Consider the following 14,456-nt stretch of genomic DNA (forward strand, 5'->3'; position numbering starts at 1 on the left):
TCTTTATGATACTCTGAATTTTGAATTCCTTTCCTGCTCCAGTGTATATACTACCCTGTAAAAAAGCCTTCTACCACATAATAAATTCAGAGCTCATTAAGTAAATTCTACTAATCCCAGAAATATGATGCATTGTAGGATTTACTTTTTCCTCCTCTGTGTTTGTCATCAAGTATGTAAGATATGTAATGTGTTTTTTATGTTTTAGATTTCAAAACTATAATAGACCATTGCATTTGGGTAGATTTATATATACTTATGTTCTGTAGGTTTCTTTTGTTGACACACATTTTCATTGAATTCTTTGTTTCTGTCACGTTATTTAAAATTATATGTTACTCGTGTAATGACTTTTCCGAGTAGGTTATAAGAAATTTGAGGGTAATACTTTATACTATTCACTTATGGGCCTAGTTATTCTAATTTTATAGAAGCTAGAAGTGTTCTTCCCATTTTTTGTTAAATTTTGAATACTGTTTGTATAGGGATTTAATTTTTTCATAAGGTCTGTAGTTTCTTAAATGTATTGTAATTTTAGGTTATTCCCTTTTTAAAATGTTTTCACAAAGTTAAAAAAAATTTTTTTTTAATAGATAGATGATTATGAAGAAGAACCAATGTTAAAACCTGGATGTAAAGAGTATTTTTGGTTGTTGTGCAAATTAGTGGACAACATACATATAAAGGATGCTAGTCAGGTATGTTCAGAAAATTATACATTAACTTGTATGATGTTGGATGGATCATGCTCATGTATGTTTATGACTTTATATAAGCCCTTATTTTTGAGGGCATTTTTTATCATTCTCTAAGGGTTGAAAATGCCATAATTATTTTACTGTAGTTGGACCTTTTTGTTTTGCTCTAAATTCCTTTCTTCTTTTTACTTTGACCTTTGTTGAAATGTCTTCATCTGGTACCTATAAGTAATTTCCTATTTCTTCTGAGTAAGATTTGTAGATCTAAAATGTTACTTGGAATGTGAAATTTAGACTTTAAATGTAAATACACAGTGTTTTGTAATAGCATATGGGTTTGGAGTTTTGGATATGTAAAATAAAATTGCAATTCAAATAGAATTTATTTTAAGGTTAAGAAACTATTAACTTACTGATCTACTAATTTTCTTAGACTAATTTTCTTTTTGAGAGCAAGAGCACATGGACCAGTGAGGTGGACGCAGGTGGGGAGAGGGGCAGAGGGAGAGGTAGAGAATCTTAAGCAGGCTTCATGCGCAGCACGGAGCAGATGCGGGGCTGAATCTCATAACTCTGAGATCATGACCTGAGCTGAAACCAAGGGTTGTACACTTAACCACTGAGCCACCAGACAGTCCCTCCCCCTTAAATTTATTTTTTAAAGCCTAGTTTAAAGGTGGTGTTAAAAACAAACCTTAGTGGGGCACCTGGGTGGCTCAGTCATTAAGCGTCTGCCTTCGGCTCAGGTCATGATCCCAGGGTCCTGGGATCGAGCCCCACATCGGGCTCCCTGCTCGGCCGGGAGCCTGCTTCTCCCTCTCCCACTCTCCCTGCTTGTGTTCCCTCTCTCGCTGTGTCTCTCTCTGTCAAAAAATAAATAAAAGCTTTAAAAAAAAAAACACCTTAGTGGGCAAATTGACTGGTAATGCGAACTATATCTCAATAAAATTGTTAGAGAAAATAAAACAACAAACCTTTGTATCTCCTCCATACATTACTATGACTATCATAACTTATTACTGACATTCCATGGATTTTTTTTTTTTTTTTAAGATTTTCTTTACTTAATTTGAGAGAGAGCGAGAGAGGGAGTGCGCGCAAAGCCAGGGGGTGAGGCAGAGGGAGAGGCAGACTCCCCGCTGAGCAGGGAGCCCAATGCGGAGCTCAATCCCAGGACACCAGGATCATGACCTTAGCCAAAGGCAGATGCTTAACTGACTGAGCCACCCAGGCATACCCCATGGATTCTTTTTTAAAGGACTATCAATGATTGGTTTATAACTATCAAAGAGTAGCTGTATTATTTATAATTTAATTAGTATGTTAATGAATTTGGGAGAACCAAATTCTTATTACTTACAGGGGAAGGATATTTTTTGTTTTAGTAACCTCTGCCTACTAAACACTTTGAATTTTGTATTTTCTCTTTGTATTAAGACCACACTCCTTGACTTAGATGCTTTGGCACGACATTTGGCTGACTGTATTCGAAGGTAAAATTTGATGTGGAATTGACAATTTTATCGTTCAGGAAACATAAAGGACATAAGTATGTGAACTATCTTGTTTTGCTTGTGTTCTTTTTTGTAGCAGGGAAATCCTTGATCATCAAGATGGTAATATAGAAGATGATGGGCTTACAGGACTTCTAAGGCTTGCAACAAGTGTTATTAAACACAAACCACCCTTTAAATTTTCCAGAGAAGGACAGGTAGGTATTAAGACATCTAAATGTCTGTATGAAATATGATTGAAATTTTTTTTGTTGTTGCATTGTATGTGGGTACATTAAATTCTCTTAAACATGCAAACATAAAGCTTGCTAGAACTTTATTGTTGGTAGGAAAAGAGAACACTGAATAAAATGAACCCTGGAAATATTAATGCTAAGCTTATATGCAGAAAAAATTTTAATTCCTATGACTTGTACATAGAAAGGCAACCTCTACTACAATTTCTGTAGGGTTGACAATTTTGAATTAATAATTTACACAGAATTAATAAGTAGTCATAGAGTACCTGCCTGTTTTCATGTTTTAGAAGCCCATTTGACATGAAATCTGTGAATATTTGATAACACCTAAGCACTCTATACCCATAAATGCCTAATTACTCTTCAGATTAAGTTATTTACTCTGCCATTAGCACTTTTGTCATTGCCTGCATTGAGGGAGTTAGTTTTGGTTTGGAGGGTTGTTTTCTTGAGGTCACTAATTGTGGTAGGAAACACAGGAATAACCAGAAGGATGGAAGATAATCCTCAAGGGCATAGAGTTGGGGATTCTGGAGATAAACTTAAGGTGACAGTCTTAACTGTCTTAAATCTGTACTACTTCCCCTATTTGACAAAGCCCCTTTTTGTGCTATTTTTCTAGGTCCTTTTTAAATTTTTCCTATACTCACTGGGAATAATTTGATTTAGTTTTGCTGGTTGAAGTACTATGTTACATAAGCCAGTATGTAACTTTTATTCTAAAATATAATATATTGATTTCTTTGATAACATATTGTAATGTGAAAATCATTGTAAAAAAAGAAATTTTTAGATAGCGCAAAGAGAAGATCCCCATATAGTTTGATTTCCCATGATGCTTAGGTGATGGATGACCTTCCAGGAGTTTCCATAGAAACTCAAGTATACTCAAGTACGTCATTAAATACTCAAGTATATCATTTATATTACATAAATACCATTTTGTGATCTGCTTTTTTTATTTAAAAAAATGAATACACAAAATATATTTCAAAACATAAATACATAAGGAGGGAAACTATTTTTATTGACATTTATGTTGTTACTGGTTGTAAGAAAAAAAAAAAAGCAACTGCAGGGAACATCATCTTTGCACCCCTGTCCCATTATATACTCCTATTCTTAAAAGTAAATTTGATTGATTTTAATCATATTAGCTTACAAAAGGCTCTGTCCTTTTATTCTCCCAGCTGCACTGTATTAGAATGTTTCTAATATTCAGTTTCTCAGATATCCCCACATGTGATAGGGATATCTGAGACATTCCATACATGTGAAGTCTTTGCCAGTCTCACTTTTGCTTTAGTTTTATGTCTTTGGTTTTTGTTGAAGATGAGTGTCTTTTTATGTACGTATTGTCTATTTGTGTTAACTTGTGAATTTTCTGTTTATAATCTGTGTATCTTTTGTCATTTTTCTTCTCGTTTGTAAAAGTCTGAATTTTGAAAATAATTAAAAAGAATTTAATATTTTTTTTCTGTCCTCTTTTCCAGAATTCTTTTTTTGCTTATCCATGTTTTTTATTTTTTATTTTTTTAAAGATTTTTTTTATTTATTTGCAGGGAGAGCGAGAGAGGGAACCACAAGCAGGGGGAGTAGGAGAGGGAGAAGCAGGCTTCCCACTGAGCAGGAAGCCCAATGTGGGGCTGGATCCCAGGACCCTGGGGTCATGACCTGATGCAAGGGCAGAAGCTTAACGACTGAGCCACCCAGGCGCCCCTGCTTATCCTTGTTTCTTAAAGAGTACTTGTTTTTTTCTTCTGTGTTTTGTTTATTATACAAATAATAATCTTAGGCAAAGTTTTGAGCCCTTATAAAGGTAGATGTTATTATTAGACCCTGTTTTGACAAATGATGAAATTAAGCCATAGACAGGTTAAGCAACTTGCCTCACTGAGGTTACTCATACTCTTCACTTAGCTGACCTTCTAACCACTATGCAATACTGGCTACAGATGTTAAAATCCTAAACATATGGCTCTTTAGTTTCCTTTTTTCACCACCTTAGAGAGTCTCCATATCCGTATATGCTATATCAGGTTAATTCATTCTTTTTAACAACTGCATAGTAGTCTGTGTGTGTGTGTGTGTGTGTGTATTTTAATGTTTTATTTATTTTTTAAGAATTTATTCATTCATTTGATAGAGAGCATAAGCAGGGGGAGAGGCAGGCAGTGGGAGAAGAGAAGCAGGCTCCCCACTGAGCAAGGAGGCCAATGCAGGGCTTGATCCCAAGACCCTGGGATCGTGACCTGAGCTGAAGGCAGACACTTAACCAACTGAGCCACCCAGGCGCCCCCCCCTTTTTTAACAAGAGGAATATTTGGGGAACATGCTAGTTGTTTTGTTTCCTTTTTTTTTTTTTTAAAGATTTATTTATTTGAGAGAGTGAGCAAGCGAGAGAGCATGAGCAGGGGACGGAGCATAGGGTAAGGGAGAAGCAGCCTCCCCACTGAACAGGAAGCCTAACATGGGGCTCGATCCCAGGACCCTGGGATCATGACCTGAGCCAAAGGCAGACGTGTATATATCCAGCTCTTAATGATGAAAATTGTCTTATACTCTTACAGTGATATTGTAGTGAAGATGTTTATACATCTGTCACTTAGGAAATCTGTAGGAAAAAACTCTGGAAGTAAAATTGCTGGTTCACAGGGTTGTACCTTTTTGACTTTGGTCGTTATAACCATGTTGCTTTCTCTGGATGCTGAGCCAATTTATTGCTCCTACACTGTATGTCGATGAGTGCCATTTCGTCATATTCTCACCAACCCAGTATAATACCATATATTTCATTTCTGCCAGTCCAATAGTGAAAAACATTGTCCTAGTTTTATTTTACTTTTTGTAATTATGAGTAAGGTTGAGCTTCTTTGCATGTGTTGGAAAACCATTATTTTGTGTTATCTTTTCTCTGATCTAGACTCTAGGTAGAGAAGTGGGAGGGCGAATGTGTTGGGAATCTAGCCTAGGAATCAGTGGTTCTGGAGAGGGGTGATGGTGAAAAGTGTTTGGATTTGGGATATTTATTGAAGAAGGTAGAGCTCACAGACTTAAATTTGGATAGAATTGTGAGGTGGGAGAGAAAGACTCCTCAGTTTTGAGCCTGAGAAACTAAATGAATGATAATTCCATCTACTAAGAAGGGGAAATCTCGAGATAGATCATTTTTGGGGAGAAGTGAGGTTGTCAGAATCAAGCTTATTTTGGACATGTTAAATAGGAAATGTCAATTAGATATGCAAGTGGAGGTGTTTAAGGCAGTTGGTTTGGTGTAATACTAAGAAAAGTTTTATTTATATTTAAAATAACTTTTCTACTTTAATGACTTAACTTTATTATTTAAGAATTCTTAAAATTTCATTGAGAATTTAGTTCGGGCATCAGTTAACATTTTCTGTAAAGAGCCTTACAGTAAATATTTTAGGGTGTGCGGGCTAAATAAGGTCTCTTTCACCACCATCACCACTAGTACTACTGCTTTCCTTCCTCTTCATGCCCTCTTCCTCCATTTTTCTAATTCCCTTTTAAAAATATAAACCTCATTCTTATCTCTACTACGTTGCATGGTATCTAACAACAAATACATACTGAACAGACTGATGATTAAGACTCAATCCTGATTCTTAAGAAATGACTATGTATTTTTTAAGAACAATTTAATGGTTCATTTTTTTCGGCAGGTAATTATTGAGAAACCTGTCTTATTCAAAATTTGTATGTACCTTCACAAATAATGGCTGCTCAGGATATTTACCATTAGTGTTAAAAAAAAAAAAAAGACCATTAAAGGGATACCATCAGGGATGTGAGGATCACATAGCGCTGACATGATTAGGAAAGGCTTTGAAGAGGATACAGCTTTTATAATACAGGATAAAGGGGTTTTGGTTTTTCTTTTTTTCTTTTCTTTTTTTTTTTTTTTAAGATTTTACTTATTTGTCAGAGAGGGAGAAGCAGACTCCCTGCTGAGCAAGGAGCCTGATGCGGGACTTGATCCCAGGACCCTGGGATCATGACCTGAGCCTAAGGCAGATGCTTAACCGACTGAGCCACCCAGGCGTCCCCAGGATACATTTTTTTTTTTTTTAAAGTAGAAAAGTAAAGGAAACCTTTAAGTCCTAGAAAAGAATATGAGTAAAAATAAAGTGATAGGAACCACTGGATATGTGTAGGAAGTTCAGGGATTAGTTCAGCTTGACTTGAGTTTGAAAAAGTATAGGAAGTAACTTTGGGAAGCTAGATATGGTCATCTCTTGAGTTCACAGGAAATTATTTTTATATGTACATGCAGTAAAACAAAAGCATTACTTTTGTAATTTAAAAAAGGGAGTCCTGGGCGCCTGGGTGGCTCAGTTGGTTAAGCGACTGCCTTTGGCTCAGGTCATGATCCTGGAGTCCCGGGATCGAGTCCCGCATCGGGCTCCCTGCTCAGCAGGGAGTCTGCTTCTCCCTCTCCCGCTCCTCCCTCTTGTGCTCTCTCTCTCTCTTACTCTCTCTCTCAAATAAATAAATAAAATCTTAAAAAAAAAAAAAAGGGAGTCCTTAAAGTGTTTGATCCAGTCAAATAACATCAGGAATGTGCATTAGCAAAATACCTGGTGACAGATTAAGAGCCAGCAGAGTACAGTAGTCTTCAAACTTTTATTGCTCACATGGTCTTGTGCTTGCTTCGGCAGCACATATACTAAAATACTGCTCACATAGTCTTTAAAGAATTTTGGGAAACGTAGGTGTCCTCACACAGATTCTTAGACTTTAAAACATTTCTAGATTTTTCAACTCTATTTTTTAAATTTTGTTTTAAGTTTTTATTTTAGTTCTAGTTAATATACAGTGTTATATTACTTTCAAGTGTACAGTATAGTGATTCAGCAATTCCATGTTTCATTTATTACTCATCACAAGTACACTCCTTAATCCCCATCAACTCTGTATTTTTAAAGAATATAATTTCCAGGAATTTGTTAAAACTGAAAAAAATATTTAAAAAACATAATTAATGTAAAAAATACTGTGACCTCACGGTGTTGTCCAAAATTTCTTCTGTATTTAATTATCATTACATTACATTTATTTGGATATGGGCAATCAAAGCAACATAAATATATTTTTTTTCATATACACAGCAAACTTTAAGTAAAAGCTCTTTTTAGTAACATTTTATAGAAGGAAATTTGTATCTTCATCAAATGTCAAAAGTCCATCTTCTAGCATTAAAAATAGTTGGCAGTCTATAGCAATAATTTTGTCAATCTTTCTGTTTACATTTTTTCAGTCTCAAAAATAGAAGGAACTATATTCTTGATATATTTTTATAGAGTCTGTTGTTTTGCAATTTGATTAGTAAGAACAGAATGGGTGTAGGATGTCTCATTTTTCTCTGAAACTTTTTCTTATAGTCATTTCTTTTATATCTGGGTCAAAGTTGTTTCAGCATGGTTGTCGCTTTACATGATTGTAGAGATTTCCTTCTCATGTGTGGGTGACAAGTAAGTCATGTAAGTCTCGTAAGTCATCCTCGCAGGAGGTGAAGAATTCCCAAAGGGGACTTTTTCTTAAAAGACTCGAAGGTCAGCGAGAAAGCAGTGAGCGCAGTTGACTCTGTGGATACTGGCATGTTTTGTTCACCAGCCTCAGAGTTGTTGAGGGTCTTCTTTGTATTCCCGTCTGATCACCAAGTAATGTTAACCTTAAAAAACAAAACTGCCAGTTATTTTACCAGCAAAAATGGGTTTATTTGTGAATAGCAGAGACTCGCAACCCAGGGCATGCACTCTTCTGCAGAACCATAGGCAAGTCCAAATATACCTTAGGTTTTGCCAGGGAAGTATGAAACATTAAAATGAAATTTAGTTGAAAATGAATGTATTAACAAGAAGGATGGGCCTTTTAAAATTAATTCATATAGTTACAGGTGGATATTACTTGTTAATGAGGTCAAATGTGTGTTCATTAATTCTCTTCCTACTTTATATTTTTATTTAATGTTTTTAAAAAAGATTTTATTTATTTGACAGAGACACAGCGAGAGAGGGAACACAAGCAGGGGGAGTGGGAGAGGGAGAAGCAGGCTTCCCGCTGAGCAGGGAGTCTGATGTGGGACTCAATCCCAGGACCCTGGGATCATGACCTGAGCCGAAGGCAGATACTTAACGACTGAGCCACCCAGGCGCCCTTTACTTTATATTTTTATAATGTAGATTCTGGGAAACCTTATTTACATAATGGAAATGTAAACTTTGTTCACATGTTTACAGTGGAAATGGAAGTTTTATTTTAACAGTGTTATTTAATCTTTGAATTTCTTCTGAATTATATGTTAAAAATCACACTGATCTATTATCAGAAACTATTTTTAGTATTCTCTCAGCAGTTTGAGGTTCTTTTTTCTGTGAAGTATACCAGAATGGATTTACCATTATTTATCAAATGGACATATTGTGGGGTACCTGGGTGGTTCAGTCGGTTGAGCGTCTGACTCTTGGTTTCGGCTCAGGTCATGATCTTAGAGTCATGGGATTGGGCCCTGTGTCAGACTCCATGCTCAGTGGGGAGTCTGCTTGAGATTCTTTCTCAAATCTTTTAAAAAGTGGACATATTAATATATAGATTATCCTTTTAATACCTGTTTTTCTGGTAAACTCAGTAAGGAAAATTAAATATTGTTCATTTCATTATGCTTTTACCAACCTGATATTTCTGATAAAGTGTTTTTATCTTATCATAGGTTTTAAATATATTTTATCAAAGCTTTGGAGCTATGGAAACTTGGCTCATTCAATTTCTGGTTCTAAACTGATGGGCAAAAGATAGTTCATTTTATTTATTTTTTATTTTTCTAGAGTGGGGGAGGGGCAGAAGGAGAGGGAGAGAATCTTAAGCAGGCCCCAAGTTAACCAGGTACCCCCATGATATTTCATTTTAAACTAGTTATTAGCCGGTTCCATTTTTTTTTTTTTTTTTAGTTTGACTTTAATTTCTAGGTGAAGTAAATGTGTTATCTTGTATCTCCAAGACACATCATCTAATCTCTGAATTCTAAGATAGGCAAGACAGACTTATCAGTCTGTCAGCTATATGAAGTAGACCCTATTCACTTTCCATATTTCTTAGCCAAACTTACTTTTCATTGCAAAATCAGGACTTTGTACTTTGACAATAGTGAGATGTCATTAATGGGAAAATATTTCAAATTGTCCTTTATTTGGTACTTGTGTCATAGGTTCCAAAGACCATCCCCAGGTTCAGTGATTGACTGGAAGGGCTCAAAGGACTCAGCATGTAGTTGTACTAGTGGCTAAGATTTGTTACAGCAAAATAATACAAAATGAAGTCAGTGACAAAAAAGATAGCATCCAGCCAAATCTGGTGGAGACTAGGTTCATGCTTTTAAGAGTCCTCTCCTATTGGAATTGCACAGGATGTGCTTAATTTCCTCAGCGATGAGTGTGACAACATTTGTGAGGTGTCATCTATTGGGAGAACTCTCTTGAGCCTCACTCAGGTCAGGGTTTTAGGTTGGGTGAAATGGGGGTTGTCATTTATAGTACCTGTGTAACTGACCACAGTGTCTGAAATTCCAGACTCCCAGATGGAAAGCAGGTATTCAGCATAAACCAAATATAAAAGGCATAGTGAGCCACTTTTATCACTTAGGAAAAGTTTTATATCAGAGGAACGAACTGTTCCAATTTTCACATGACAGCCAGGGATCAACCTTACAATCCAGCCATTCTAAGTGTAAGAGAATGTTAGTCTTTAACTACATTACCTCTTTTCTGCACAGTACACCAGAATTCTGGTTTTATACCCCAGAACAATGTATCATGGTAGTATTTGAGGTATGTGAGAAATAACTATCTTTGGTAAAGTAACAAAGGACCAATTAATAAGAAACAGGTAGGAAAGGTGACCCTTTCTCAGGCGGATCAAATTTAGAGGAAAAAATACATCTAGGATGGTAAAACTTCATACTTCAGTTTGAACTTCACTGGGATCGAGAGCTTGGTGTCTGAAATCCTGGCTCTGGCTTCTTCCAACTCTGTGACTCCAGGCAAGGTTCTTAGCCTTCTTTGTCTTTTGTATGGGGGCCTTTGAGTAGTATCACCATAACTGTTCATTTTGAGTAAGTTGGTGCTTTTGCTACTGCTGCTGTTAATGTTATGAGAGTGAAATAAGGAGAAACAGAGGTAAATGGCAAAGGCAATCAAGATAGGAGTCCTTAACAAAAACTTTTGGTCACTTAATGGAGTGGAAAATAATAGCATTATAGATGGGAATCTAAGAATGAGCCTGTTAGCTATCAAGAGGTAAGGAAGAGTAAAGTTGATCCCTACCCATTCTGTTTTTTTTTTTTTTTTTAAGAGAAATGAACATTGGGAAGACTTTGAGATGATGGTATATGATGCTGCTCTAAGTTTTTAAATAGCCTTTTAGTAAATTGTAGATTGTCCTATAGTCTAGTTCACTCTATGTAAGGTATTCATTATATTTAGAATATAACTAACATGTAATTTTAGATAATATACTTGGCCTTTCTTTTTTTCCCAGGAATTTTTAAGAGATATCTTCAATCTCCTGTTTTTGTTGCCTAGTCTAAAAGACAGACAACAGCCAAAGTGCAAATCACATTCTTCAAGAGCTGCTGCGTATGATTTGTTAGTAGAGATGGTAAAGGGATCCGTTGAGAACTACAGGCTAATACACAACTGGGTTATGGCACAACACATGCAGTGTAAGCATTCTTTTCCTTTTAATCTTTCTAAATTTTACGAGCAGAAAAGAGATTTTGGAAGGCATGGCTATAGAAAGAGTTCACTATTCATACACTTTTAACATTATAAACTTTTGTTGCTAAGACGTTAAAAAAGTAAACATTGATTTGTTAAAAAAAAACGGGTGTAAAGGACTTTATAGGTATCTGAAATATTTTGGAATTTTTTGGTTAAATAATTTAGTGCCAAGTAAAATCAAATATTGGCAGTCTTTTGAATTTTTAGAGAATGAATTAGCTTTTCTGTGTGTTCTTACTAATTTTATTTCTTTTTTGAGTATTATTGACATGCAGTGTTACATTAGTATTAGTTATCATATATAATATTTTATGTATATTAACTAAAGTAATGGAGAGTAGTGGCTGTTAGTAAAAGCAAAATACATTATGTTTAATAGTTTGTTTGGGGGGCATCTTTTCCTCCCTCTTTTTTCAGCAGCCCATGCGCCTTATAAATGGGACTACTGGCCCCATGAGGATGTTCGTGCTGAGTGTAGATTTGTTGGCCTAACTAACCTTGGAGCTACTTGTTACTTGGCTTCTACTATTCAGCAACTTTATATGATACCTGAGGCAAGACAGGCTGTCTTCACTGCTAAGGTACAGTTTTCCTCACTTCAGTATTAAAACTGTAAAAGAAAATTTTAAAATTTTGTTAATCTTGATTATTTCAATTTAGTAAACATTGAGAAAGTAATTTATGAATTAAAAAATGACTGTATTTGATTACATAGCTCATGTAAACTTAAATATTTTACATTTCGTAGGTTACTCCTAACATACTAGTATAATTTCCTTATTTCTCAAAGGAAAACACAGTTGTGGAATATATACATTCAGTGTATACAATGAACATGGTATTTTCAGTAAAAATAAATACAAATTTTCTTTACATAAAAATAAGCAAAGCCTAAAACAAAGTAGAGGAATGTACCAGAATCACTTGTTTTAATTTTATCCCAAAGTAAATTTGACTGTGGGCCTAATTTATTTGGGTAAGGTCTGCTTTATGTTATTCTTGTTATTTCAGTTTTCACTCTTTTTAACCATGGACTGTTGTTTAGTTTGCCTTTTGCACTGCTTTTATAATTTCTTGGCAAACTTACTTCATGCTTGTACTTGGGTTTCTGTTTTCCTCCATCATGTCATCTTGATGTCCTGACTTTACCCCCCTAAAAAAGTACTGCAATTCTTTATGTACTTTCAGTGAATCCTTAAGATGTTTTTAGGCTTCAAAGTCTCCCGAGTTATAGTATAGTCAAGTGGGGTTTTTTTTTATTTTTTTTAAAGATTTTATTTATTTATTTGAGACAGAGAGAATGAGAAAGAGAGAGCACATGAGAGGGGGGAGGGTCAGAGGCGGAAGCAGGCTCCCTGCCGAGCAGGGAGCCCGATGCGGGACTCATCCAGGGACTCCAGGATCATGACCTGAGCCGAAGGCAGTCGCTTAACCAACGGAGCCACCCAGGCGCCCAAGTGGGGTTTTTTTTTTAATGTTAGTTATATTAATGCTTTTAAGTTTATCTTCTGAGACTGATGATCCTTAGAAATAGTTGAATAACTGATTGATTTTGTGTACGGAAATTTTTGTGACTAAATTTGTGGCCCTATCTGCTTAGTAGGAACCAGTGATGAGCGAAGAGGCATAATTTCAGTGATTTTTTTTTTTTTTTTTTTTCCTGACTGTTAACATGGCCATACTTCGTGATTTCTCTTCTAAATATTAATGATCACTGTTTAGCCATTAGCACTTTCAGGAATTAAAATGTAGCACCAGAAAGAACAATCAGATGTGTTAATTGGGAGTAGGTCTCATAAATGGTGTTTCTGGTTAAAAACTAAATTTAGACATGTTTCTACATAAAAAATTCTTAACAGAAGAGAATTTGACATGACTTTGGAAAGTACTCTAGTCAAAAGTGCACTTGATTATTTACGTGAGTGCATTAGTTATTTTTATTTCCTTTTCTGATGTTCACAGTAAGAGTAAAGAAATCTACATGTATTTTAATTGTAGTAAAATATACCCAACTAAATACAAGTGTACAGTTCTGTGGTAGTTAGTATATTGATATCGCATTACCACCATCAATCTCAAAAATTTTTTCACTTCCCCCAACTAAAACTCTGTACCCATTAAATACTTCCCATTCTCCATTCCCCCAAACCTCATGCAGCTACTATTCTACTACTTATCTCTATGAATTTGACTGTTCTAGATACCTCACTTAAGTGGAATCCTACATTCTTAGCATAGTGTCTCCAAGGTTCATCCATGTTGTACATGTTGAGAGTTTCCTTCTTTTTTAAGGCTGAATAATAGTCCATTGTGTGTCTGTACCACATTTTGTTTATCCATTCATCTGTCATTGGACATTTCTGGGTTGCTTATATCTTTTGGCTATTATAAATAATGTTTCCATGAACATGAGTGTTCAAATATCCATTTGAATCCCTGTTTTCACTTCTTTTACGTATATACCCAGAAGCGGAATTGCTAGATCCTATGGGAATTCTGTGTTTAACTTTTTGAGGTATCACTGTGCAGGTGTTCTGTGGTGGCTGTGCCATTTTACCTTCCTGTCAGCAGTGCACAAACATGCCAATTTATTCACACCCCTGCTGGCCCTTGTTTTCTGTTTTTTGACAATAGCCATCCTAATGGGTGCAAATATGTATTTAAGTATTAAATACATATGTAAGGTTTATATTTAGAACTTCTACATTAAGTAAAACATTCTTGCTTTTTTCTTAATTTAGAAGACTCCAGTCACTTCCGTTCTTCAGCCAACTAATACTTAATTCTCCAGCAATGAAAATTTTAAATCCAAGTCTTTATTCCTGACCATTGTATTATATATAGTTTGCATGTATCATGTATCATCACCGTTCTGTTACATATGGGAAAGTGTTGTTTTTTGTGACTTCTACTCTAATCTCATGGAGTATTATGCCTCCCATATGTCAGTTATATTACTGTAATTGTTTTGTCAATTTTGTTGATTCCTTTTATTCAGTTCCTATTGTACTTAATATTATACAATTTTGCAGTAACTATATGTTGAATAGATTCCTTTTCAGTGTCTTTATGTCCTCAGTTTGATTATAAGCTCCTAAATAGCAGAACCACATTACTGAACACTCCCCACAAAATTGACACAAATAACTAGTGTATACTTCTGGCATATAGAAGGCTTATTATTCCACAAGACTATCAGAGCTTCTTCAA

General features: G+C 35.3%; 1 protein-coding gene across 3 annotated transcripts in view; it reads left to right on the forward strand.

Annotated features, from left to right (window-relative positions):
• USP34 (ubiquitin specific peptidase 34) overlaps positions 1-14,456 on the forward strand; it is a 262,229-nt gene that overhangs the window by 188,155 nt on the left and 59,618 nt on the right. For all 3 annotated transcript variants that reach the window (XM_035001475.1, XM_035001473.1, XM_035001474.1), the window contains 5 exons: positions 594-698; positions 2,136-2,191; positions 2,289-2,409; positions 11,005-11,188; positions 11,667-11,827. In XM_035001475.1, the coding sequence (XP_034857366.1) occupies positions 594-698; positions 2,136-2,191; positions 2,289-2,409; positions 11,005-11,188; positions 11,667-11,827 (627 nt within the window). The remainder of the gene's footprint in view (positions 1-593; positions 699-2,135; positions 2,192-2,288; positions 2,410-11,004; positions 11,189-11,666; positions 11,828-14,456) is intronic.

This window comes from Mirounga leonina, unplaced genomic scaffold (genome assembly GCF_011800145.1).
Source record: "Mirounga leonina isolate KUSES-001 unplaced genomic scaffold, KU_Mleo_1.0 Mir_125, whole genome shotgun sequence".
In the NCBI taxonomy this organism is placed as follows: Eukaryota; Metazoa; Chordata; class Mammalia; order Carnivora; family Phocidae; genus Mirounga; species Mirounga leonina.